The sequence below is a fragment of the Hypanus sabinus genome, chromosome 2 (assembly GCF_030144855.1).
Source record: "Hypanus sabinus isolate sHypSab1 chromosome 2, sHypSab1.hap1, whole genome shotgun sequence".
Lineage (NCBI taxonomy): Eukaryota > Metazoa > Chordata > Chondrichthyes > Myliobatiformes > Dasyatidae > Hypanus > Hypanus sabinus.
The window spans coordinates 96924062-96951174 of NC_082707.1; the positions used below are offsets into that span (position 1 = coordinate 96924062).

General features: G+C 41.0%; 1 protein-coding gene across 2 annotated transcripts in view; it reads right to left on the reverse strand.

The window, feature by feature from the left end:
• hdlbpa (high density lipoprotein binding protein a) overlaps positions 1–27113 on the reverse strand; it is a 51435-nt gene that overhangs the window by 8537 nt on the left and 15785 nt on the right. For both annotated transcript variants that reach the window (XM_059950919.1, XM_059950928.1), the window contains 22 exons: positions 25824–25936; positions 24648–24802; positions 23691–23906; positions 23025–23231; positions 22041–22256; positions 21153–21359; positions 19242–19349; positions 18831–18935; positions 16714–16792; positions 15937–16076; positions 15052–15156; positions 14536–14649; positions 13962–14048; positions 10900–11031; positions 9875–10093; positions 9254–9475; positions 8369–8587; positions 7305–7443; positions 5555–5694; positions 3831–3935; positions 3098–3232; positions 1554–1697 (listed from right to left, as the gene is read on the reverse strand). In XM_059950919.1, coding sequence (XP_059806902.1) covers positions 1554–1697; positions 3098–3232; positions 3831–3935; positions 5555–5694; positions 7305–7443; positions 8369–8587; positions 9254–9475; positions 9875–10093; positions 10900–11031; positions 13962–14048; positions 14536–14649; positions 15052–15156; positions 15937–16076; positions 16714–16792; positions 18831–18935; positions 19242–19349; positions 21153–21359; positions 22041–22256; positions 23025–23231; positions 23691–23906; positions 24648–24802; positions 25824–25899 — 3270 coding nt within the window. In that variant the 5' untranslated portion in view covers positions 25900–25936. The remainder of the gene's footprint in view (positions 1–1553; positions 1698–3097; positions 3233–3830; positions 3936–5554; positions 5695–7304; positions 7444–8368; positions 8588–9253; positions 9476–9874; positions 10094–10899; positions 11032–13961; positions 14049–14535; positions 14650–15051; positions 15157–15936; positions 16077–16713; positions 16793–18830; positions 18936–19241; positions 19350–21152; positions 21360–22040; positions 22257–23024; positions 23232–23690; positions 23907–24647; positions 24803–25823; positions 25937–27113) is intronic.

Below are 27113 nucleotides of genomic sequence, written 5' to 3' on the forward strand. Positions count from 1 at the left end.
CCTGCATTCTCATAACATCTTCCTGACATTTGACACTGCCACCCAGCTTTGTGTCATCAGCAAATTTGCTAATGTTACTTTTAATCCCTTCATCTAAATCATTAATGTATATTGTAAACAGCTGCAGTCCCAGCACCGAACCTTGCGGTACCCCACTGGTCAGCCTGCCATTCCAAAAGGGACCCGTTAATCACTACTCTTCATTTCCTGTCAGCCAGCCAATTTTCAATCTATGTCAGTACTCTGCCCCCAATACCATGTGCCCTAATTTTGCCCACTAATCTCCTCTGTGGGACTTTATCAAAAGCTTTCTGGAAGTCCAGGTACACTACATCCACTGGCTCTCCCTTGTCCATTTTCATAGTTACATCCTCAAAAAACTCCAGAAGATTAGTCAAGCATGATTTTCCCTTCATAAATCCATACTGACTTGGACTGATTCTTCTACTGCTATCCAAATGTGTCATAATTTCATCTTTTATAATTGACTCTAGCATCTTTCCCACCACTGACATCAGGCTAACCGGTCTATAATTCCGTTTTCTCTCTCCCTCCTTTCTTGAAAAGTGGGACAACATTAGCCACCCTCCAATCCACAGGAACTGATCCTGAATCTATAGAACATTGGAAAATGATTACCAATGCCTCCACGATTTCTAGAGCCACCTCTTTAAGTACCCTGGGATGCAGACCATCAGGTCCCGGGGACTTATCAGCCTTCAGACTCAGTGTATCTAATACCGTTTCTTGCCCAATATAAATTTCCTTCAGTTCATCCTTTACCCTAGTTCCTTTGACCACTATTACATCTGGGAGATGTTTGTGTCTTCCCTAGTGAAGACAGATCCAAAGTACTTGTTCAACTCATCTGCCATTTTCCTTGTTCCCCATAATAAATTCACCCGTTTCTGTCTTCAATGGTCCAATTTTGGTCTTAACTATTTTTTTTTGCTAATCACATACCTGAAGAAGCTACCTAAAGAAGAAAAACTACATGTGCTAGCAAAAACGAAGCAGAAAATACTGGAAATACTAAGCAGGTTAAAAGCAACTGTGGGAAGAGGAAGTTAACATTTAGGTCAAACACACCTTGTGACTACCAGACTACCAAAAGCTAAGGCATTACCAGCATTGTATTTTTGCACTAAAACAGGCAGAAATGGGCCATCACACTCTGTCCCACATTAATATCAAAGAAAAAATTAGTATGTAGGTTCAAAACAACACATCAACCCCATATACATGGTACACAAATCTCCAACCTTGGGTGTATGCTTCCATTTCTTTCTTCATTTACTGACCCAACTTCTTCAAATGCACACAGTTGGCCTCCAGTCCAGGAAAATGTCACCCATCATCCGAGTGGCAACACTTACCTCAAGGTAAAAGACCACGATGTTCTGCACACCAGCTCTACTTCACCATTCAAACATAGCGGATCCCATTCTCCTATCTTTGACCTTTAACCCCCCCCCACCAATCCAAAAACCTGCCTGCCTAAAATACACGTATTGACTTGAAGGTACTAATTTAGGATCAGGAAGACCCTGTACCTGATTTTCATCATTCTTGTCAGGGAACTGCACATTCACATCATGATCAATGCGAATCTGGGTAATAACCGCACCCTTCCTTCCGATAATCTTTGGGTGATAGCGTGGGTCCACAGAGATTGTCAACTTGAAACTCCTCAGAGCCTTTGAGGGTGGTAAGAGAGAAAGGAGAACAAGTCAGGCAAACTTACAACTTAAGTGACACTGGACGCCCACAGAACCAGCTCATCTCCATCTCCACACGCCAACTTCAATCCGGGACCAGCATCTACAACTGCCATTTCAAAGAGCAGCCAACTGTTTGAGGAAGTGTGTGCACCTCCGATCAGGAGGTAGTAATTTTCCTCAATTTACTAGGAACAAGCCTAATGATACCCATACAGACAAACTATCCATTTAAAAATGATAGGGCCTGGAGTAACTATACCACAAAGTTAGTTTTATTAAGATGCCACGCACTTGGATGCAACGGTCACTCTGGACCCAAAGGTGTATTTGTTCATCTTATATGCCTTTTAAAAAAAATAATATAAACAGTACAAGTCACTGCTAGATACCAAGAACATCATGGAGTGCAGGACTATCCCATCAGCGAGCTGCTCGGTGGTGATGGAGCTGAACTTTGTGGACTTCCTGTGTACTATTATGCCATGTTGGTGTGAGTGATTGTCTTGGATGTTTTTATTGGGATTGCAAGACCCTGTTGGACATTGCAGTATATTGCAAGTCCGGTTCAACTGGGGGAGGGGGAGCTGCATTGCCTCGACTGCAGGAAGGACCAGGCTGAAGCTACGGTCTCAGCTGTTGGAGCCGCCCAGGAGAGGAGACACTGAGCTGATGTGGAAGAGCCCCTAGAGCATGCTGGAATCCGTACTGGGTTGGGGGGTTGGCCTGTCCTGTTCGTGCTGCCCTCTGGTGTTCACTCAGTGGACGAACAAGCTGGACCAGGACTATAGTCATGACACTCAGGGACTTGGGCTATATTATTTGATCTTTTTTCCCTTTATAACTGTATATTTTTTTAAAATAGTAACCATGTGCTATTTGTACTGTGTGCTGTTGGTAATGTATGTTGCACCTGGTCCCAGAGGAATGCTGTTTCGTTTGGTTGTATTCATGTACGGTTGAATGATAATTAAACTTTGAACTTAAGTGTACATCAACTTTCAATGCCCTGAATAAGTTCTGCTTGAACTACTTCAACCCCAGTATCAAAGATAAACTGAATCTTAATAGTTCCTGCCTCAGTCAAGTACAATTCACAGCCACAAAATTCTCAGGTCATCTCCAAAACACTGCTCACGTTAGTTTTACAAACCTACTGTTTCAGTGAAATCTCAGGATAATCAAGATCCTATTGAAGTTGTCACAATTCACCCCACCATTGTAATCTATAACAAACCATGCCAGGTTATCTGGATTACATGAAAGGCACTAGTTTAGGCTGGACAATGGCAACTTTAGATGATGCTAGTTTACTCTGGACGATCTCTAATTCAGACATCCTGAAGTGGATCAATTGCCTGGCATTCAAACCAGCTTACCCGATCCTCCTGCTCCATCTGTAGCTCCTTCACCCGGTCACTTAGCCCCTCTCGAGCTCGTTCCAAGTGAGAAGCCAGCCCAGTGATTTTAATTATATCAGACTGGTCCTCAGGAGGAGGAACAGCAATGTTCACCTGAATTTAAAGAAAAAAAGTTGACAAATTTAACCAAAAAAGTCTGCTCACTGAACTTAAAAATGGAGGGGGCATTTCGTTTAGTGCAATGGAGGTGCTATCAGTTCATTCTAAACAAAGATTGACTGATCTCGGGGAGAAGCTACCACTGCCAATATAAAAATACAAGATAATAGCAGTCATTAATACCAATGACGACCAGATCTTCTTGAACTATTTCAAAATAAGTTAACAATTGGCCCTTTGTATGTAGGTGGTGAAATCAAAGGTGACGAGAATGAGGAAAAAATATTTTTTTTTAAAAAGGATGTATTAATGAAGATGGCTGACACAGGCCTTACAGCCTACTGAACCTGTATCTCTACAACTTGTGCAAGCTACTGCAGAGAGGCATTGGCTTGGAAGGGAGCAACTAGAGAAAATGGGATGTTTTGAACTACCACAGCAAGCAGTAAGGAAACAAGTGGCTGGCAGAGCACTCATGAGGGAGAACAAATGTAGGGTGGGGCAGCTTTATTAGTAATTACTCTGCAAGAAGTAACAGGGTACTCATGGATCAGAGGAGACCAAAACTGGATATGAAACTTCACATTCTTACCTCATACTCCTCCATCATCTTGCGTATGCCACTTCCCTTTTGACCAATGATGTAACGATGCAAATCAAAGGGCACCTCTACTTCGATAGTGACAGGAACCAGTGCCTAAAATAATCAAAGGAGAGCCTCAAGCCTGAAGTCTACAGCTAGAAATTGCTATTGGTGTCAACAGAAAAATGCACATTCACTGTTTCTAAAACACATAACTTTTCCAAAAATACACCTGATTCTACAAGTGGATCACCTCTGGTTTCAAATGCACTTCAACTTTGCTTCAAGCTAAAACCAATTTGGATCAAAGAGGACTGGGCAGAACAATAGCACTGGCTCACAGCTCCAACACGTTCAATCCTCATCTCAGATCTTTACAAGTTTGCACATTTTCCCTTTTCCTTGTGACTGATTTCCTTCAAGGTGATCTGCTCTCCTCCCACATCCCGCAAGCATGCGGGTTGGTAGGTTAATTGGCTGTTAATCTGCTCCTTTTGGGTAGGTAAGTGGTAGAAACTGTTGATAAGAATATTGGGGGGGGGGGGGGATAAAAGATTAAAGTGTGAGTCTGAGGCTACATCCATACTAGACTGGATAATTTTGAAAACGCCGGTTTCGCGTAAAAATGATAGGTGTCCACACTATGCGTTTTTAAAAATATCTCCATCCACATTGAAATGGAGATTTCATTAAATCGCCTCCAAATGTGCATGCGCAGGACACATCTACCAAAAACAAGCAACATGCTTGGTGTTGAATCTCTCTGTGAAAGAGAGTGCGTGTTTGTTCAGTTACAGACAAGAAAAACTTAAATGACGGATAGCTGTTGGCTCTCGCGCAGGAAGATTTAAAAGTAGAAAACAAGTTCTGAAGCATACGGAGGCAACCGACAGGGAGTTCACGGACTGTATGACCCGGCTGACGATGAACATTGAAAAACTGACCAACTCTGTTCCATTAATAAAGCACCTTGTTAAATGTGTAAAACATGTCTGCATCAGTGTTATCTTGCATTTCCACACAATGTTACATTAGGCTGTTACGTATCTATTGTCAGAGAAGAACTTGCATAAAAAGGTAAGCCACCTTCATACGAGCAAGGACAGAAAACAGGGCAAAGTGAGTACAGTATACTTATTTATTCAGTAAGTTATGGGTCAAAGTATTTGGTGAGTACATTTCTAACTCTTCCGGCTTCAGTCTTGTTGCCGTCTGCTCTGAAATTGTTAGGTTGCGTTCAGGAAAACAATGAAATGGCGCACTGTCGTCTGACAGCGTTTTCAAAAATACCCACCCTGGAAAGCGTTTCCGAAAAGCCCCGGTTTCAGGGGACGAAAACGCCATTTTGTGTGGACGGAGGGTAAAAACGAAGAGAAAAAGCTTCGGTTACAGATTTATCCGGCGTAGTGTGGATGATTGACCATCAGCACAGGCTGAAGGATCATTTATATTCTGTACTGTATGAACAGGCTCATTCACCCATATTGATGGGATCGAGAGAAGAAAAGTGGAATTGGTGCAAATGGATGCTTGGTGGTTAGCACAAATTTAGAGTGGGCCAAAGATCTCTGTTTGTGCTGCACAGCTTGTTAAATCTATGAATTGGGTCCTTCAACCACTAATTCTGATCCCTCTTTCACACGCAGACCTGATGTTTTCTTATGGTTTAATGCTATCATTGTAGCTCACATCACATCCCCCCACCCCCCCCCCCCCTTTCCTTCCCAACTTACCAGCAAAGCATCTCTGGCTGCCTCACACCGTTCCTTCCGCCCAGAAATTAGAATGATGTCGTTTTTCCGGGGCACAGAGGGAGTAAGCTCTTTAACTTCACCATCAGTCTCTCCATTCTCATGAACTTGCTGCTCAGCTACTGTGAGGAAGGAGAAAGAAGAATGTCTGTCAAAGACATGTGAGCTACCCTGGGAAGATGATCAGGTAGGTGCTTAAACAGAGCCACTTGGACAGTTGGCCAAAGTTTTGGCTTTGAGGCAACTTGAAGGGTTTCAATGCAAAGTATTTCATTGGTTACTATCACGACAGAAGTGAGAAGAGGACGCACAAAGACAATTATCTGGAGGATCACAAGATCCCAGATGGGTTGAACTTAAAGAGTGGGCAAGGTTACAGAAAATAGTATAAACACTTCAATTTTTAAAGTACCAGGAACAAGTATGCTGTCGATAGGTGAAGATGACTTTGTTTTACATGAATAGATTTCAGTGAATGGAGAGGAGAAGAAGGAAATGTAGGAGTAGTGGTAAACAAAAGTAAACTGAATGCTCTTTAGCAATATGACAGCCACCAAGTTATAACAAGTAGTACCCACCTTCCAAGATCTACTCCTAAGAACTGCATTTCACTGCAAGCAGAACTGGAGGATTGTTACCCCACCTCACTTGTGTTTTAAAAATTACAGATCCAAGATGAAAAAAGCTCAGTACTACCAAGGGTCCTCCAAAATAATACATGCATTATGGACAACTAGCCCTCAACATACCTTCACATGTCCAATTTTGGAAAACAAGGTCTGAAACAATTTGTTAAATAGAACCCAATGGTTACAAAGCTCTGCAGGTTTGTATTAAACTTCCCATCTGTAGAGGAAATGCACGAGCCAACTGTTAATACTAATGTGTCAAAAGCCATACAATGTGCAGAACATGAGAGCTGGACATCAAGGGCATGTCACTGAGCAGGTTGTGACAAAACTAATTTACTCATTATGGGGCATTTATGTTTGAAAGTATTAGCTTGTCTTGGTCTTCAAGGACTTATTTTTGTGCTATTTTGTAAGAATGTCCAATCTTGGCACCAATATTTCTTCTCCACTATACAAACACCAGGCATACTAGCTAAGGGGAGTACGAAATATAGGGCATCCCAAGTTACAAACGGGTTCTATTTTTTTTTATATAAAAATACCTCCCCAAGATGACTTTGTCCATGTTGGAAATACACAAAAGATACTTGACATAGTAACTGTACCCCCAAAGTACTGAAATGAAAGGCAAAAGATAAAAGAGCAATTACAAAAAGTGAGAGACCGGAACTAGTTCTGCTGTTCATAGGAATGAATGTACTTACACACAGACTTTTCAGTTTACAATTTGGGCAGCTTATTCATCCACAAGTCAGACAAGTTGGACTGAATGGGACTTGTTATTCACTTTTAAAGCTAGAAATCTTCAATTACCAGGAAAACTCTAATAATCTGTCAACCACCTATACAGCAACTCCAACTGTTTGCCTTCCTTTAAACTCAACAAGGCCTCATTTCACCATGACACTTTAATCTCACTGGGAAGTTATAATACTGTGAGGCATCGACAAGAGTGAAATCAAAGTGTGTTGGTACATGAATTGGAACAACATACCTGCATGTCTCTCATCACAGTTCAAGGTGTGCCAGAGTCAGATTTGTGGCAAGATGCTTGTTAAGGTTAAATGCGGTTCTGTTAATTATTATTGCCCACAACATACCTGGGGTCTCCTCACGTTCGGGGAATTTAATCTGCACATTGTGGTCCTTGGTAATCTGCTGCACCTTCAACCCTTTGGCACCCATCACCACCCGGTGGAACTTCTGTGGAATTACGCACTCAACGGTTACCTGAGCTTCCTACATTAAAACAAGTACAAGTCACCCAGAGAAAATACATTCTTTAAACAATGTCAGCACTAATAAAAACCCTAAGGGGAGGTATTGGAGGCAGGTGAATTTCTGGAAAAGGTGAGATGGATAACATCTGAAAGGCTGGTGTACCAGAGGGTGATGGGAGCCACTAGATCAGCCATTTTCTTCTTCTCATGTAATGAAGCAAAGAAAGATGGGAAGCCAAAAGAAAAAGATTTGAGAAGAGGTTTGGAAGTCACAGAACTACCAAAACAGGCACTGAGTCATAATCAGCCACTTTATTAAGAGTGGCTGTGTGTATGAATGAAACGCACAGGCTGAGATGGTGCTTGGTCTGAGGACCAGCACAAGGACATTGCTAAGCTTTTAATTGCATGGGTCCCCAATGACAGATTTCTAGTCAGTTATATTCATTAGAGGAAAAAAAAACATTGATAATGAAATGAATCAGGTTGGTCTCATGCTTGACCACCACAACACACACTGATAAAAATCAGATCTGAAGCAGCTATATATCACACAGCTGCAAAACTAAATGCCCAGCAAACCGATGTGGTTTTGCCGATTTGCATTCTGGGAAAGCACCCTTGAGTTGTACTGAGTAACTTCCCGTTCATCTGGAGTCTCCAGAAAATGATGACTTGATGGCTCTATAAACCAAGTATTCAACACAGCAGAGAGGGTCAGTTTTTCTTAACACACATATTGAGTTACTGTAGAGGAAGATCCTCTCCTGTTCAATTCCAAAACATCTCTTAATAAAGTCTACAGCATGGTCTGAGCGTCTAAACAATGTGCTATCTACCAATTTCATGTACTCCGCTCAGGTACCAAATGATTACATTGCTACGGAAGAGGATATTGCACAAATCTACAGCCAGGACTAGAATAATGTTCAATTGCCTCATACCAGATCTTCAATAATCTCCTGCATGCGTTTCTTGGCGGCCTCGACACAATCTTTGGCCCCCTTCAGTGTCACTTTGTCACTCTGGGTCCCAGTACGAGGAAAGCTGACCATCACACCACCATACTCATCCGCAATATCCCGCAAAACCTGCCCACGGCGAATCACAAAATACCGGTGGTGTTTGGGGTCAACAATCATTTCGTCTTCTACAACTTCTTCCTGAAAAAGGAAACAATAGTGAGGAGCCTCGGCTCCCATGACCAACAGACAGGCCAAATTTTGCTGCAATCTGCGACAAGCTTAAGAAGCAGTAAATTTCAGTTTTGAAATGCGCATTACAAAAACAGGTGAAAAAACGGACAAAACATTTACATCACTCCAGACTGTAGATAAACTCAACATAGTCTTGCATTCAATCAGTATTTGAACAATGCAGACAAGTCAAAGCTGTTCAGCTTTGTTAAGGCACTGAAGCTTCCTTCACATTATTCTTACAAGGCTTCTCCGTACTCTGCACTTTCCCTTTTCTCACAGGGTGGGAGGTTCTCCCTTTCCAATGCCCAAGCAGGCTCACTCAATAGCTCAGTGGCGTCAACCCAGCATTTTGTAGACCGAGAGTCAAGAGCTCAGTAGCCCCAGATTTAATATTAAAATTGGCTTCAGCAATCGTGGGCTAATCCATGGAATCAAAATCTCATCTGAGAAGGTGGCGGAAGAACAGGCCCTAGCAGAGATGGTCCATAACCCAGCTTCCACAGTCAAGTATCACAACCAGAAAATGATCACTTTGATTGACTGTTGTTTTCATCCTAAAAGACACCAGCTCACTCATGTACATGTCACTGAATGAAACTGCAATTATTTATATAAGGCAACAAACCGTACCAGGCTTTTAATGAGAACTTCCAGTTCCTTTTGAGCATCTTTGACAGCTTCCTCAGTCCCAACAATAGTGATTAGCTCTTGCTCCTTGTCATCTGCCATAGGGAATATGATCCGAGCTCCTGTGTTATCCCGCACCTTACGGATGTTGGCTCCACCCCGTCCAATTAGAAACTTGTGGTACTCTGGCTTGGCTCGCAGCTCACAGGTATAGTTCTTGATTTGCTGTGCATAAGATGCATAAAGTTAGAAGAGTGTGCTAAATGTTGACCCGAGAGCAAAAAAAAACAGGAGGAGCAGGAAGAGAGCGCTTCAAAGTGTGTGGAATAAATTAATGGGAGCAGTTTGCTCCCTCTTACTTAGCATATAATGATGAGATAGGATCAAGTTTAACATCTCATCTAAAGGTCAACAGATATAACCAAGTACAGTCCTGCATTCGCAACCAAGTTTGAGGGGCCAAAGTTCAAGTGGTATTTAGCAGACAACCTTCTGTCTGAGCACTGGATGGGAACTGCTGCTCCTTGCAGGAGGGGGAGCACAAAACTCACAAGATTTTTCTCCCTTTGAGAACACACTTCAGTAGCCAGATCTACAAAAAGGCTCCAACAGTCACTGAGTTACCTTCTCCTCAGCCAGGTGAATGAGCTGCTTCTTGGCCTTGTCAACCTCCTCGGTAGGGCCTCTGATGGTTACTGTGTCACTCCCTGAACCTTCAGTGGGAAAGTGGATGTGTACACCTCCACACTCCTCCATGATGGAGCGGACAAAACGGCCCTTTGCACCAATCAGGGAATTGTGGAGTTTAGCCGGAATGCAAACTTCAACTTCAGTGATGTTCGCCTGGAAGGAGAAATACCCATTAACAAAATAGGGGAAAACCTGATGGGTTGAATTCTTCTGCAAACAGGGATGTTAATGCTGCAGAGTGAATTTCATAGCCAATAATTGCCAGCATTCTAATCGAGGAGTCTTGCCACTTAGTCACCTTGGAATACTTCATTGCTCATTGACCTTGGTGGAGCAACTTATCTTTCAAAACACGTGAACAATTTCTACAGCTGGTCTGAGGTAGAATTTACGTGTGGGAATGCAAGGAAAATTCTGAAGAGCCATTAGTTCTGTGCTCATCAAAAGAACCAGTGTCCAACCTGGTACTTATAAAGTCTCCTGACCATGGACTTCAATATGGAGTTGGCACATTCTCTCTGTGGCAACTTGGGTCGGCAAGTTGATTAGCTACTGCAAATTGCCCAAGTACGTGGAGAACATTTACATGAATTGTGGTGGGGATTTGGAGAAAAAGGAAAGGGAAAGAATAAAAAGGATGCTTGATGGCCAGGACAAACAGAACTGAAAAGCTAGTTCCTATGCTGTACAACATCAACTTCTATTACAACAATAGCTTGAATATAATTTTTCCTCCAAGTTGGAAAGTAGTACAATATTTTCTGATCTTTCAACTCCATCCCTTCCAACAGCCCAAGTAAAATGACAAAATGAATAGTGGACAGGAACCTACTGCTTCAAACAGCTTAGTAAAATTTGATGCTATAGGGCAGCAGAAGTCATGAAAATTATACAGGAAGAGTATCTAAAACTCCTCTCCAAGAACCTTAATTTGCAGACTAACTGGAAGTGACCCCTACCAGTTCCTTCTGGATAGCCAGAATCCTGGAACGAGCTGCTTCACAATTGGATTTCTTTCCTGTGATAATGATCATCTCAGAGTTGCTGTTCTCTGCTGGCAGATCAATCTTTGTAGTAGTTTCTTCACGAATCTGGAAATAATTCAAGGAAAAGAATATGTAATACGCTGACAGATGCCATCGTCATTTTGAGTTGGTGATATGAAAGTTAGTAGCTGTTATCATGGATGGGGGTGGGGGGGGGCGTCACAAATTATAATTAGCTAAAAGTCCGTCTTTACCAGATACTTAAACACTTTCATAAAAATAAATCCAGAGAAAAAGATTTGCAGCCCCAATTCCTTGAAACCTTTGATATATGGATTATACACGAATGTTAAGATTTTTTTTAATTTCACTTGTTGCCAAGGCAGAGATGTTAATAATTCTTACTTCCAAAAGACAGTAATAGGAAATATCTGGCTCTAGACCCACCAAAAAGGAACATTACTCAACAATAAGCCTTCAACCAATGCAAGAACTCATCCTTCTCTGCAAATGAATCACATTGTGTGACACTGAACACTACTGAAGATCTCTTTTCTTGGACTGTTGAAAATCAGTCACTTAAGTACTTTTCAAGTAAGTGTGAAGAGGTGGAAATCTATAGAATATTAAACTGGAAAGAGAATTAAGAAGCAGCTTATGTAAATGGTACTTGCATGGGCTACAAAACCATTGATCCTTTCATATGCCAAACTACCCCAGATCTGTCTGTCAGGATAAGAGACAATGAACTTACAGTCTGATTCGAGGGTCTGAGGTGGCTGACAAAGCCAATATTGGACCCACAAGCACCTTCTTCCATAGAGCAGAAGGTGTAGGACAACAGGATGGGTGGGTGGGTAGCAAGATGGTAGGCTTCTTTTACTGCTTAAACTGGACTTTATATTTCCCACCTGGACTAGAAATTCCTTCACTCCGCTCATGAGCCAGTTCTTCACAAGCCACCCCACCTCCAGCCTCCAAGGAGACTTAAGAATATCTAACTCCTTCTCCTCAGTCCACCTGGGTAATCGCTACATGACCAAGCTTAGTTTTGGGGAAATCTGAGATACTGGACATGTAAACAAAGAGCTGCCACAACCAAGTGGAATCAGGATATTAAATGGCAAAGAACATCAGTGTGGGTAGTTACATTTGTTAGTCCATTCAGAAAATAGCAAAGGCAGAGATGACAGATACAGTAAATTACAAATCAGCAGACAAGTGAAGTGGGGGTGGAGAGGAAGCTAGACAATTCAATTAAAAGGCAAAAATCATCACTCCAATCAAGAATGCTATACAAATATGAAATAATTAGTTACAAAATGTTCACTTTGTCAGCAGCAGCCTCCAAAAGACAAATGAGGATATCCAAAACATGGCCACATATCCAAAAACAGTAGCAATAATATTCTTCTCCACTAAGGTTATAACTGAAGTAGCCCAGGGAAATGAACTGAATAATAACAAAAATATTTCACTGAAGCACCAGACACAGAAGGCTAATATTGTACTCAACTTCGGGAAATCTTAATATTTCTGTCTGCTGTGTCACCATCAAGAACTTTGCCAAACAAATCCAAAATAGGATGTACATCAGGAAAGGATAGCATAAATCAAATATTTATTCCATACCAGCACCACAAACATTGCCTGTTCAAACCCATGTCTCTTCTCTTCCCACACAAGAGATGCAACTTTTACCCCTTTACCTCCATTTCCATCATCCTATGGCCCATATACCCCAGCCAGAACAAATGACAATCTACTTGCACTGTCGAAAGCCAAGTTCATTAACTTCTAAATATCAGGTCACTTCCAATGCTCTCTTATGCATTTGCAAACAGATCAATGTCAAAAGAAAAAAGGTCGGGGGGGGGGGGACAAGCTGGCAGGTGATAAGTAGACCAGGTGAGTGGAGAAGTTGGTGGGTAGGAGAGGGTCATTTCTTCCCCTCTCCATCTGATTCCTGAATGGACATAGAACACAAACACATACACACACACTGTAATTGATTTATTTTTCTATAATATCATGTACTGCATTGTACTGCTGCCACTAAGTTAACAAACTTAACATATGCCAGTGATGCCAAACCAAATTCTGATGTGAGATGTTGGGAGGTAGAAGACACACCTCCTAGTTTTTCGTATAATACCCCTCGTCCATTCACCTTCCCACTCACCTGGTTAACTATCACCTGCTAGCTTGTACTTCGCCTTACTCTGGTTTCTGCCACCTTCTTTCCAGTCCAGACGAAGGGTCGCAGCCCAAAACGCCGACTGTCCATTTCCCTGCAAAGATGCTGCCTGACCTGCCGAGTTCCTCCAGCATTTCTGAGCTGCTAATGCTGATGAGAGTGTGAGAAAAGTTGGCTTCTGGTAGCTACAGCAAGCATTTCTACCGTGCAACTGGTCATTAACCAGGCTTCATAAGCATAGCATCAACTGCACTGTCATAATGACAGAATAATCCAAACACAAATCTTGGATTTTTCTATCATGTCTAATTAGGTACACTGTCCACTCACCAGGGCCTTTATCTAGCAATAACAACACAGTGGAAAGATTCCATAGGAATGTTGCGAAGAAAACAGACATGGAATCTTTGTGCTAAAAATTCAAGTACTACATACACAGGAATCTGACAAGGAAAAAGCAAATTGATTTACTAGTTACAGAATGCTCAAAATGACATTGAACTAAATGTATAGGCAGTGACTGAGGCTCTCAAGTATCAATGCAATACCTGCAGTTATGCTGATAGAGTGGTAATACAGTATGGAAACAGACCCTTTGGCCTAACGTCCACTTGTGGGATATTCTGCTTTCAATATACTTGGTCTACAATTCCCTCTATTTCTAACGTTTTGAATGAATAAAAGGGTGTGGGTATGAAATAAGTTAATGAGAACAATCCCAATGTTCATCATTAGGTAATATATTTAATCAGCTCTTCCTGGCCATGCATATTGTTCTAAGAGCAGTGAATACCCAACTTAGAAAATCAGTAAATAAGCAATGTCAGCAAGTTCATACCTTCTTGATGTTTGCTCCTCCCTTCCCAATGATGTTTTTGTGGAACTGCTTGAAAATAGGCACAGAGACTGAATAACTATTTTCCACCTAAATTGAAAGGCAAATACAAATCACAGTGTTAATATGAAGGTATTGCCCTACTGCTCCCAACCCACAATTTTAACTAACAATACACCTGTAGCTTCCCCTCAACATAAATGAAAGTACTTAATTTTAAAAGCCACAGCATCCAATAGTATACAACTAGGAACAGCCAGAGTTCTATTTTTTTTTAACTGCCAGTCACAAGATTGATGGCTCAGTTACTTTCCTGCAATATTTGTAGATCTACAGCAAATACATTGTGATTAGTCATCTACTTCAGCACACAATTCTGATGAAGTAATGAAAAAAAATCATACTATACTCACCCACCTTTATCCCAACCCAAGAACTGCAGAACAGAATGTCCATTTCAATATCTAACTTTGTGCAAACCCAAGTTTTATCACTGCACTTTGCATTACAGAAATGGCATCATTTCCTACATGTTCTTCTTACTCTTAAAACTCATTTGGTTCAAGCCAGCACTTACAAGTTCAGCTACAATTTTGTTCAGAAACTTGGCACACTTCTCCACTTCATTTTTGGGACCACGCAGCTGCACTATATCACTCTTTTGATTCGGATCTGGGAAATTAATTATGACCTGAAAGAGTTTGGGATACATACAGTTCAAGTTAAAAGTTTGTCATCTGACTGCAATTACATGCACAACCAAATAAAACAGCGTTCCTCCGGACCACAGTGCATCCACATAACACACACAAACCAAAATATTATACCAAAAGTTAAAAATATAATTCAAAATTCATGTAGCAAAGCGCAGCACAGGCAAACAGTTTGCTGTCCCAGTGACAAGACCTCTGTGGTAACAGGGTTTTCATTAGTCTCCTGGCGCGAGGGAAGAAGCTGTTCCCCCATTCTGCCAGCCCTAGCCCTGATGCTTCTGTACCTCCACAGTTAACATAGGAATTTTAACAAGAGGAATGGAAGTGGACACGTCATGAGAGAGGAAAAAAAAGAAAAAGCTACTGCCAGCATTGATTACTTCAGGGAACTTGTCGCGGATCTCCTTGACCTTCTCCCCCTTCTGGCCAATGATTGTACGGTGGAAACGATGCTCGATGATCAAATCCTTGGTGCGCTCATTTTCCTGTGGATCAATAAAGCAATCAGAAATCAATTGCTGCATTCAACTGTACTTAAAGCTGGAAGAAAAAAAACCTAGTTACATGATTGGCACTTGCCAATGTAGATTTGATGGCTGCTCCGAGCTGGAGCTGTAAAATAAAATGGATTCTATGTTCCCCATCCCAAATCAAGAGTTCAAATGATTTCTTGTTCCAACTATATGGGAGCTAGCATAAGAAATCAACATTTTAATGCTTTACCCATACTGACCAAAATAGAGGCAACTTTAGTTACCTTGTAGGAATCTAGAACATGCAAAGTGTACCAGGAATTCCCAATTCTCAGTAAGCACAATCTTTCAAGTTATTTTAAAAACTATTTGTGTACAGTCACACTCATCTTAACTGCATTCAAACCTCTCAACAATTTCTCCAGTCAGTTAAGGCACAGAGGCTTTCAGAATTTGATCTAGTCAAGTTTTAAATGCAAGAGCTCTTAGCCAGGTGAATAAAAATGCATCTTTAATAGCCTTAGCAACTCTATAGATCTGCAAAATAATTTCTTTAAAGCCAGAGCTCTGTCCAAATAATGCATGCATGCACATCAACCACCATTAGAAGAGGGTGGGTTAGATGCAATTTACCATCATGCAACATTTCACATATAGGAAGCTTGCAACTTTGTTTTATCAGAACTCGATGCTGAAAAAAAGAGCCACCATTAACCACATGGAGCCAGCAGAACCGAGATTATACTTTTAATAGTCAGTCCGAAGCACATCTTTTCATTCTCCACTGCTCACCATTCTGGATGCAAGTTCCAACAGCTCTTTCTTAGCATCTTGAACCCCCTGTGGATCACCTTCAATTCGGATCAAGTTGCTTTTCTCATTATCAGGAGGGATTCGCACCAAGACCTTATACTGATCCTTGATGCGATTTACTTGAAAAGAAAGCCCAAAGAAAACAATTACAGAGTGTAGGTCCACATAATAGCAGTTTGCTTAAAGCTCAGGTCTTATTTAGTGTTTTAATGAGAGGTAATAACTTATTGTCAGACTGAAATTCTCCTTCAGTTTTCTCAGACCTGGTTTTCAGTTGTGAGGAGAACACACACCAGGAATTGCAATCAGACACCGGCATTCAAATATTGTAAAGCCAGGGGCAAGCAGTTCATTGTTTATCCAACCTGCCACGTCAAGTCTGCATATTTTCTCTTCTGTACAGGTCGCAGTTCCAGTGCAGTTTTCCCCCTTGCTGATTTATCCTCTACACCAAAAACACAAAATTTCTTCAGGCTACTTGCTTTTACAAATTTCTAGACTATCACTTCAGGTCAGACATGCCAGTCTGTCTAGCTTTCCCTCCCCCACCCATTTTCTCTCACATACACCTGTGGATCAAGAGGAAATCTCACCAGATGTGGAGGAATACAACTCCTTAACATAACTGAAGCACAAAGTGCCAATTAGAGATAATGATAATTTAAGACAATCCACTAAACACTTCCTGATATTCATTTTCATCTATTTTAATTTAATTTGAACAAGAATTGTTCACTTTTGCTTCTGGATACTTACTGTTTGCTCCATTCTTTCCAATTAGATGACGGTGAAATTTGGGATCAATTGTCAACTCAGTGTAGTCCATACGATTAACCTGAAATTTATAATAAGCCAAATATTAAGACAATGGGGTTGTGCTAATTGGCCTGGATCAATCCAGACACCCATGTCTTTCAGTAATTTGCATCATTGTAGGCAAGTTCAGAGAAATTTGCAAATTGTTTGTCCTGGCCAAGTCATTTAACCATTCAGGTGTCTCCTACCATAGATTTGCAATTTAAAGGAAGCATTGTCTTACTTCAATATGCTGGGTTGACAATGTCATTGTAATTATTGAAACATCTAACGGCATATAAAAAAATGTGATGTACTTTTGAGTTTGAGAGACTCTACCATGAGTCTCTCCAAAAGAATGCATGTTTGTTATGAGAATAAAGACTTCTTTAGTGTCTCTCCGGTGATTTCAATCAGTCCCAACACTGGCATTGGAGAGAGTCCAGAAGTGGTTCATGAGAATTATTCCAGAGTTAACATATGAGGAGCATTCCATGGCTCTGGGCCTATATTCACTGGACTTTAGAATGGATGGTCAGGGGTGTGAAGGATGTCATTGAAATCTATTGAATACTGAAAGGCCTACATAGAGTTGACATGGAGAGAATGTTTCATATTGTGGGGAGTCTAGGGCTAGAGAGCACAGCCTCAGAATACAAGGACATCTCTTTAGAGCAGAGATGAGGAATTTCATTAGCCAGAGGGTGGTGAATCTGTGGAATTCATTGCCCTGGACACCGTAGAGGCCTCGTCATTGGGTATATTTAAAGCAGATGTTAATGATTTGCAAGGGCATTAGAAGGTTAGAGAAGGCAGGAGAATGGGGTTGATAGGGAAAATGGATCAGCCACGATGAAATGGTGGAGAAAACTAAATGGGCTGAATGGCCTAATTCCGTCCCATGTCATACAACATTAAATGCAATTGTATCGCAAGCTACAAAATTAAAGCCATAAAAGCACATCTACAGACTTGTCCACACTGCAAAACCTCATGCAACATTCGTTAACCCAACAAGTCAGTAAAGTCACCCTACCATCCTAAACTTATTCTTCAGGTGTTACTGCAGAAGCAGATATATCCACTCCTGAAGTCATAGATGAATTGAAAGATGTTAGGGCAGAGGACTGAAAGTTAGGGCAATGTCTGAGTGTCAAGACAATTTGGCTTAGCCACCAATAGTCAGTTCTCTAGATTCGAGTTAACTTCCACTAGGGCTGTTTAATGATACACTTGGGCAAATGTTGCAAGCAGCCAATTTCCTGATTCTTTGTCATGTGTAGAGACAAGTCCCTATGGAACCAAAGTGGAGTAATAGTGAACAAGTGCACTTGGCAACACCAAAGACATTTTCCACCACAAGCCCAATTGAGAGTAGGCAGACATGGGTAACTCTATTTGACCAATTACCATCTTTTTGCAGTTGGGAGCTTCCATTTTATTGGACAAGAGCAATTCTGTAACCAAATTAAACTAGCTTGTCTAGTGATACAAATAGCAGAGGCTACACTATTGTCAGGGGTACTTCATGCTTTCAGCACAGAGGCACTTCTTGATCAAGTGCAATTAATTAAGCTATTAGAAGACCAATTTCTGGTAAAGAGTCCAGAATGGATCATTCACTCAGCAGTGCCGTCTAATCAGGACAGCACCTGCTTGAGCCTAGCCTCTACACGTGGTTCGAAATGACAGTGCAGCCTTTTGGTCTATAAAGGTCTATGATCTTTGTTAGCAAAGCATGACCACAATACAGACCTTTGTATTGATCATTTGCTGTGGGATTTTTCCATTACCTCAGTTTGACATATGCCTCTGGTTCAACCTTCTGATAACTATCTAATCAATACATTTGCAATGGTTACCAGTATTTCATAAATCCCTTGAACTCTAAATGAGCACAGTGATTCGACTGTCTTTCTCCAAAATGATTACTCTTTAAAATATAGGCCATAAAATACAATTTTAAAAACCATAAATATGCAAATATCAGTTATTAAGACTCCCCAGTAACCAATATATAAAAGCTTGCTCAAAAGATACTCAGTAAATTTCAAAGCTGTTTTTAATCCAATACTCACCAGGTCCTGCACAACAATTTCAATTTGCTGTTGGACTTGCTGCACCTCCTTGGTTGGGCCTTCCAGACAAATCTTATCCTCACCATCAGTGAATTCAATATATACCTGCACCAGGATTGACAATGAAAACACAGAATAAAATGAATCTTCAGTGAAAACAACCCATTTGAGAAACCTCCTCTATGTACAAGAACAAAAGTCACATTCATCTTCCAGTTCAGGGAATGGAAAACACACAACTACTCACTTTGAACATTGAGGTACAGAAGCTGCAATATTCCAAAGTCAATGTAAAAAGTGAAATGAATTTTATAATATACAAAAGATTAGAACAAAGTACCCATTAAACATATGCAACCAAGTGAATATTGGCAATTATACAAATTCCTGGCATAGTCACGCTTTCTGTACCTTTGGCATTTGCTGTGTGATGCGACTCAGGTTCTGACCTTTCTTCCCAATTATGAAGCGATGCAGCCAAGACGGGGCAGAAACACTCGCTACCGTAAAACTATTTGCCTTAAAAAAAAAGAGAAAATATCAGCCATCTCATCATACACAGTAGCTTTGTGTCTGAACCCTTTCAGTTTTGTTAAGTACTGAAATAATAATGCAGTTTTTCATATAGACGTCATTGGAACTTGGGACCGATACTTCTACACTATTAAAATTTGTCCAATATCAAAAAAACAGAAGTCAAAGCACACATTATGGAAAAAAGCTAAGGTGGTCATAAAGAATGGGACTCCTGTGGCACAGCCTTCACCGTCAGATTACTAAAAAAATTGATACCACCATAAACCACTTTGACCGAGAGCATCCCATCCCCAGGCACAGAAATCCAGAGAGGCTTGATATTTGAACACAGAGTACATTGAGTTTAAGTTGATAAGGTACAGTCGGACAGAAAAGGAACAGCGAATGAAATAATATGCAAATGGCACAATAGATCTTCAGTACTGCAAGAGGCAGCCATCAAAATTGACAAGGTGAAAGATCAGAGCTAATTGGTGTCGGATGTTGATTATTTTAGAGCTTGTCAGATCGTCTCAAAGAGGGAAATTTTCTGCACTTTCCTCCTCTTCCATCAGAAAAACAGAGAGGAGATCATTTCTGGAAATACCTTGTGCAGAAGGAACAAGTTAATCTTACATAGCCCAAAGTGAACATACTGTCACTGGTTAGGTCTCTGATTCTCCTCCCTTCCCAAATCCACAGCACAAGGAAAGATTGCTGTTTGACCAAGTAACCAATTCCACCCCCCAAAAGAATTGTGCATCCCTCCCCCCCCCCCCCCCCCCCACTCCTGCTCTCCCAAGGAAAACCTGCTCAAGAAAACATCTAGATAACAAGTGTTAGGTTTTGAGAGTTCAGAAAATGGTGGGAAGCGCTGTCTACTTCAAAATTAGTAAAATGGTTTATTATTGTCATATGTACCAAGGTACAGTGAACAATTTTATTTTGTATGCCATCCATTTCATCATAGTACAATGAGATAGAATACAGGAAAACACTAACAGAATGCAGAAAGTGCAGTGCAGACAAACAAGATGCAGAGCTATGACCAGGTAGATTGTGAGGCCAACAGTCCACTTTATAATACAGAAAATGTTCAACAATTTGAAAGCAGCGGGACAGAAGTTGTCAGAGCCTGATGGTATGTGTATCAGGCTTTTGTAAATTCTGTCCGATGGGAGAGGGTAGAAGAGTGAATGAGCTGGGGTGGGGGGGGGCAGCTTTACTGAAGCAGTGAGAAGTGCGCGCAGTGTTTATGGAGGGGAGGCTGCTTTCTGTGGTGCAGATCGACAGAATAACAGGATGAATGCTGGGTGATGGGCAGTCATTAGCAGAAAACTGCTGCCAACCCTTTACCAAGAAAAGCAAACAAGGACTACAGGTGAGCAGACAGCTTTTAGGGTGGATTTGAGCAATCATTAAAAAGACCAGCCACTCAAATGTTTGTTGACATGGGAAACAATTTGTTTAGAAGATTGGAAACATCCATTTTAATCATTAGTCAGAGCCATGGAGCACTATAGAACAGAAGCAGGCATTTCCACCCATCTAGTCTGTGCCAGAAGGTGTATTCTACAAGACCATTTAATGAAATGTCAGCGTTAACTTCTACCTACAAGAGAACATAGAAACGTACTAGTATTCAACCCAAGTTATACTGGATCATATTTAAGAGCTACCAATGAAAGCAAGATGCTCCAGAGTGTTATTTGATTTGAAAAGCTGTTTAAATAAAATGTCAAGATGGACAAATTTCTATCTTTATGAAATGTAGTCTGAAGATCATCTCAACTGTAATTTGCTTACTTTAGCATAGACTTCGGTGAGAGCCTGTCCAAGTTTATCAGGCTCGCCACGAAGGATGACAGTTTCAGAGTTGCTATCAGAGGGTGGGATTTCGACCGATACTCCAGTCCGTTCCAAGATCTCCTGCAATGAGTTGCCTTTGGGTCCAATAACATACTTGTGTTGTGATTTTTTCACCTCCACTGCAATTGTTGTGGTTTTGCTTTTCTGAAAGAAAATAATAGATTTAAGCTTATCCCACCAAGAACCTCTCAGTATATTCTTGTGCAACAAAAACACAACTTAATCTTAGAATGCAACAAGTTGCCCGATTTCAGCTGTGATGAACCGAACATCACCTCTGTCTAGTGTTGGTGGGGAAAAAGGATGTGTTTATTGGGGAATCGGAAGTGTAAAAGACAATTAGAGATGAAGTAGCTAAATTAAAACTCGTGCCAATTAAATTGTGTTTGGGTAGAGCAGAAAGCAAACATCACTGTCCTGGAATCTTTTGGAAGGTCAAGCAACACAAGCTGGAGGGAAGTGACAAAGCACATTAAGTCAGTTAAAAATGGCCAGGCTTGCTCAGCATTTCCAGAAATCTGTGTTCATTATAGGAATAGCCTTCATGATGTGCAACATAGTATTGGTTAACGTCATTGCTATACACACTCGCGTTCCAATCTTCATATCAAAAGAAATATTTCATTGTTTTAAACTTTCCATTTAAATCCCCTCTCACCACATCCATTCTCCATGGAGCATGAGAGAATATGAAGGGCAGTCTCTGTTGCATTACACCAAGTCAGGTCACAACCTTGACCAGCACGTCCCACAGAAGTGCCAAGTCAACTTTGAGCAAGGAAAGCTTTGTCAGGCAGTATGCATCTCATGATAGACCCTTTTTACCTTATCCTCATAGATCCTCTTGATGCGGTTAACAGCTTGTGCAACCTGTTCTTTCTCTCCGGTGATGACAATCTCATTTTTCATAACACTTGGTGGTGGGATATTGATTCGAGTCCCAGTCTCCTGCATCAGCTCCCCAGCAGTCTTATTATAGGGTCCGGCAATAAACGGGTGATATACTTTCTCAATGTTGATCCTTTCGACTGCACGCTTATCCTGTAGGAAACGGAGAGTTCAGCAGCAAAACCAGGGCTAAAAGCAGCAGCTTTTTCCAGAATTGGACTCTGTTAAAAGGAGTCAGTACTAACACTACTCTGAATCACCTATTTATAGACTCAATGGAATGGGACCTGGCAATGGAAAGACTTCCTCTCCCCCACCCACCCCCAATCAAAGAACTTATCTATCCTTTGGTGGTGCTGAGAAGGAGAACTGTATCATATAAAGCTCTTAGCTACAAGTTTCTGAGAAAGTGACAGGCTACTGAGAAAGGAGATGTCTTTAGACAAGCCTCTACAGCAACCTTTCCACACGTCCGTTTCAAACGGACTGCCTTCTTTCTATACTGAAGGACATGGTGCTACAAACTACTACCACCATGAGCAACCACTGCAGGTTTGATAGAAAGAAAATTGAAATAAATTGGGTTTAAAATCTAAAGAGACAAATTTAAAGAGACACAGATGGAATTTGCAAGTGGACAAAATGCCCATAGATGCAATTTAAATCAAAAGAAACAATTCATATAGGAATGAAAATAGAGAAGAGGTTTCACCAAGTGCCATTTAATTGCATCAGACACATTGTCAGTGGCAGAGGGCACAGAATATGATTGCCCCATGACCATGGCTGCAGAAAGTGATGCCAAAAGATATAGAAGGACAGCATCTCAGATTTGCCAAGCAGCCCTATTCCAAGGTATACACTGACCCAGCTCCTGGGACAACATCCAAAAACCAGTTACAGAAAGTCTTCTGTGTGTACCTGTTCAGCAGAAATCAGCAAGATTTCATGGCGTGCCTTCTCAATGCCTTCTTTTGTGCCAGTTATTTTAATCTGGTTGCTGGGATCATCAGGACGAGGAATCTGGATCTTAGTTGCTGTTTTTAGTTCCAACTCCTGCAGTTTCTCACCACTTTTTCCAATCACAAAACGATGATGTTCTTTGGGGATGGTGACTGTTGCTGAGGCCTGAAGCAGTGGACAATCAGTCAATCAAATACTGTTAACCAGCCAAAAAACAACAACCTAGCAGTGACACCAAAAATCCAAGTATCAAGTAAAATATCTAAATGATAAACCATTTTTAAATAATCAGATTCCATGAACAAAGATTTGTGATAGCAATAAACTAGAAATTGAAAATTGAACAGCCTAGTCCTTTTTATAAGTGTGACAGGAATTCTACATACAAAAAATGAGTTCATTTACAGATCTAGGCTGTCACATTTGATGAACGCATATTAACAGTTATCCACTCTTGTTCTACTCAAGGAATGTTTACACTTGTACAGCATACTCAGACCAGATCCCTTAAAAATAACAAAAATGCAACATCTCTCCCCTTCCATCTGTACCAGGCCAAGTTTTGTTTCTCTCTAAGAGCTTGGAAATTCCCTCTTGGTCCTCTGCAGTCCACAAACTGCCTACCTGAGTCTGCAGCTTAGCAACAATCTCCTTCCTTGCTTTCATGACAGCTTCAAGCTTTCCAGAAACCATGATGGAAAGACCTTGGTCCTTGGCCAATGAGAGTTCGATGTGCGCACCCGTCTTCTGCATGATATCCAGACAGATCTTAGCCTGGTCTCCTTCTCCAAATTGGTTCATTTCTTTGTACTTGCGTTCTTCCAATGGCACATGAAAAACCTGGTACAAAACAAAAACTTAAAAATGTTAAAACAAAAAAAAGTCAAAACATCAACTGTCATTTCTCTCTGCGGATGCTGCCTGACCGACTGAGTTTATTTTCACCCTATTGCGCGAGCGCCAGATAAACAGCACCTGCAGTCACGCATCTACAAAAAGCTAATCCCCTTGTTACTTTTTTAAAAAAATATATACGCTCACAATTCTCTTGGATTTCTGACTACTATTCAAACAAATTTAATCATTTAATTACCAACATTCTCTTGCAAGTTATTGAACCAATGTTTTCTTCCAATGGCATTGCTATTATCATCACTACCCCCAGCCTCTGTGTACTTGGTTAAATCATCTGCTGAATGCTTCTAACATTTTTCTTTATTATAGTAACTCTTGAGCAGAGACAAAGACAAATGCTGGAAATATTAAGCAAGTCAAGCAGCATCTGTGGAGAGATAACAGGGTTATCATTTCATCCCCACCACGATCCTGCAATGCAGATCTGAATCCAACCTGCGCTATAGGGAAAAGAGAAGATTATGTTTGAGCAAATACTCATTATCAGTTCAGCAAAATATTCACAACTCAAACAAGGTTTTAACACAGGAAGTGTGAATGGAACCATTATTACTCCCATTCAATTTCCAATGCAAAAATCAGTTCTCTACACATTACTACTTGCTACCTCCACTCAGGAAATCTTACACTTCATTCCGTACACAAGTCAAATGCAACCAGCCATACCTGGGTGATAAGAGAAGATTTGAGTGGTCGGATTTTGGTCCATGCTCCAGATGGTTCTGCTGTAGTCTCTACAGAAGTAGCTTTTTCAGGGAGAGGGGGAAATGCTTCCTTGTAAGTTGGTACCAAATCAGTCTCATCCTCAGAGCCAACATTTGCTATAGGCAAAGAAGAATTTTGTGTGGTCAAATTCAGTTAAAAATAACTTTAAAACTGCATGTTCATTTTATACCATTGCAATTTTTTTTTTGAAAAGTAATACCATAATTGACATTTTAATCCAAAAATACATATACAATGGACTCTTGCTTATTGGTTCAGGCAATAGATGGGCTGAGGAACAGTAACATTAAAAAGGCAGAAATAAGTGAAAAATATAGCAGCAGAACCAATAGCAGCTTGATGTCAAAACAGGCCTGGAAATACTTGTTTCATTTATTAGCTACTCAGAGTCTAGTGGAAGTCTGTCAGCTTATTTACAACATACTACAACAAGACAATGCAAACACAAACACAATTACTGTTCACGCTTTAGACAAGGTTTCTTGCCAGCTCTAGTTTATGTATCAGCTGAAGCCATGAAGCAAGCTCCTGGCCCGCTATTAATTTCACCCAAAAGGAGTGTAGCCTGGAGCCAGACAACTTCATTCTTCCTAGGTACACTCAGGAGCCAAGTTCTCTCCTTCCAGAGGCGGGAGAAAAACATTGATGTTTATTTGGAAACTGAACTAGACAATGGCTCAAGTCCAGAAATATGTTACAACCCAAATGCTCAATTATTTTTGTATTTAAAATATTGCAAGTGGCAGTAGCTTCATTTACTAGACAAGAGATCTCCCATTCCTCTCTTAAGTACAAAGAAATATGGACACCCACCATGTATTCATTACAGCTAAGAGGATAAAGTTTGAATAATTGAAACTATTCGGTTACCCTGATTCCAAACTAATACATATCAAGAGGGCTAGCAGGTTCCAAAGACATCGTCTTATGGCTTGTAAGAAAAAAAATTGGAGAAGTTGGATAAAAGATGGTCAACAGGCAATCGTCCCTACTTGTGAGAAGTAAACCAGGTTGAAACAACTTCCCTCCCTCAAGATCAAAAAGTCTCAGTACAGATGAAAAGCAAGGAAATTGGCAACCCTTCATACTAAAAAATAAACACAGCTGTTCACTGACCTTGAACCTGTTGTTCATCAAGGCCACTTCTGTGCTCAGCAAAGCTTTCAGGTGTCAATACAGCTACAGAGCTCATTGTCGAAATCCCACGTACACGAGGTCCGGGTATGCCACTGCAAAGGATGGGAGTATTAGCACAGTTTTCGCCAAACCAAGAAATAGGAAGTAAGTGAGGGTAGTTTACCACCCCCCCCACCTCTGCCATTTAATTAGGTCATAGCTGACCCATCCTTTGTCTGAACACCACTCCCCACTTTCAGCAATCCCAAACTCCTTCCAGTTTAGGAAAGATCTGTCAATATCCACCTGGAGATATAGGCAACCCCAAGTTTAAGTCATGAAACTTCACTCTCAGGCAAACTACAGAAAAAAAGCACAATGAGGCCGAGACCCTTCATCAGGTCTGGGGGGGGGGGGGGGGGAAGAAAAAGAGGAAGAAGTACAAAGTGCTAGCTGAAAAATGAAACTGGGAGGGGGGGCAGTGAAGTAAGAGCTGGGAAGTTTATTGGTGAAAGAGATAAGGACTGGATATTGGAGAGGGTAGACCATGGAAGGAAGGGAAGGAGGAGGAGCACCAGAGGGTGGTGAGAAGAGAGACAGAGAGAACAGTTACCAGAAGTTCACAAATTTAATGCTCATGCCATCAGGTTGGAGGCTGCCCAGACAGAATACTCCTCCAACCCATGTATGGCCTCATTGCTGCAGTAGAGGCAGCCATGGACTGACCTGACAGAATGGGAAGTGGAATTAAAGTGTGGGCTTGCCAGTATTCAACAACTCCACAGTTCCAAGAGGAGATTTGCAAATTTCTGGGACTTTGAGAGGCATTCATCATTCTAGTCTTAAATAGGTGATACCTTATTCTGAAACACAATTCCTAAAAGTCACAGTATGGGAAACATCCTCCCAGTACCCAACTCAGAAATCGTTTCAAAATGGTTGCCTCTTATTCCTCTTTAGGAGTGAATACATGATTCACACCCACCCAGATCCTGTGCTCCCTTATTGCTTAATTATGTGGAAAGAAAAATTCACTCATCTACCTGGTTCCCCTTTAAACTCGGGCAAAACGTGAAACTGTCCTACTAGGGTCAACATCTAGAAAATCCGGGCATTACACCAGTATTGGATTCCAGCACACTCAATCCATGAAATAATGTTAAGTAGCTTGTTGAAACACCCCAAAATCTAAGTAGCAGTGCTAATTAAAATTATTAAAATAAGACCAGTTAACAACAATGGCAAAAAAATTAACATGGAATCTTTGTTATACCACAGTTATGCAGATAG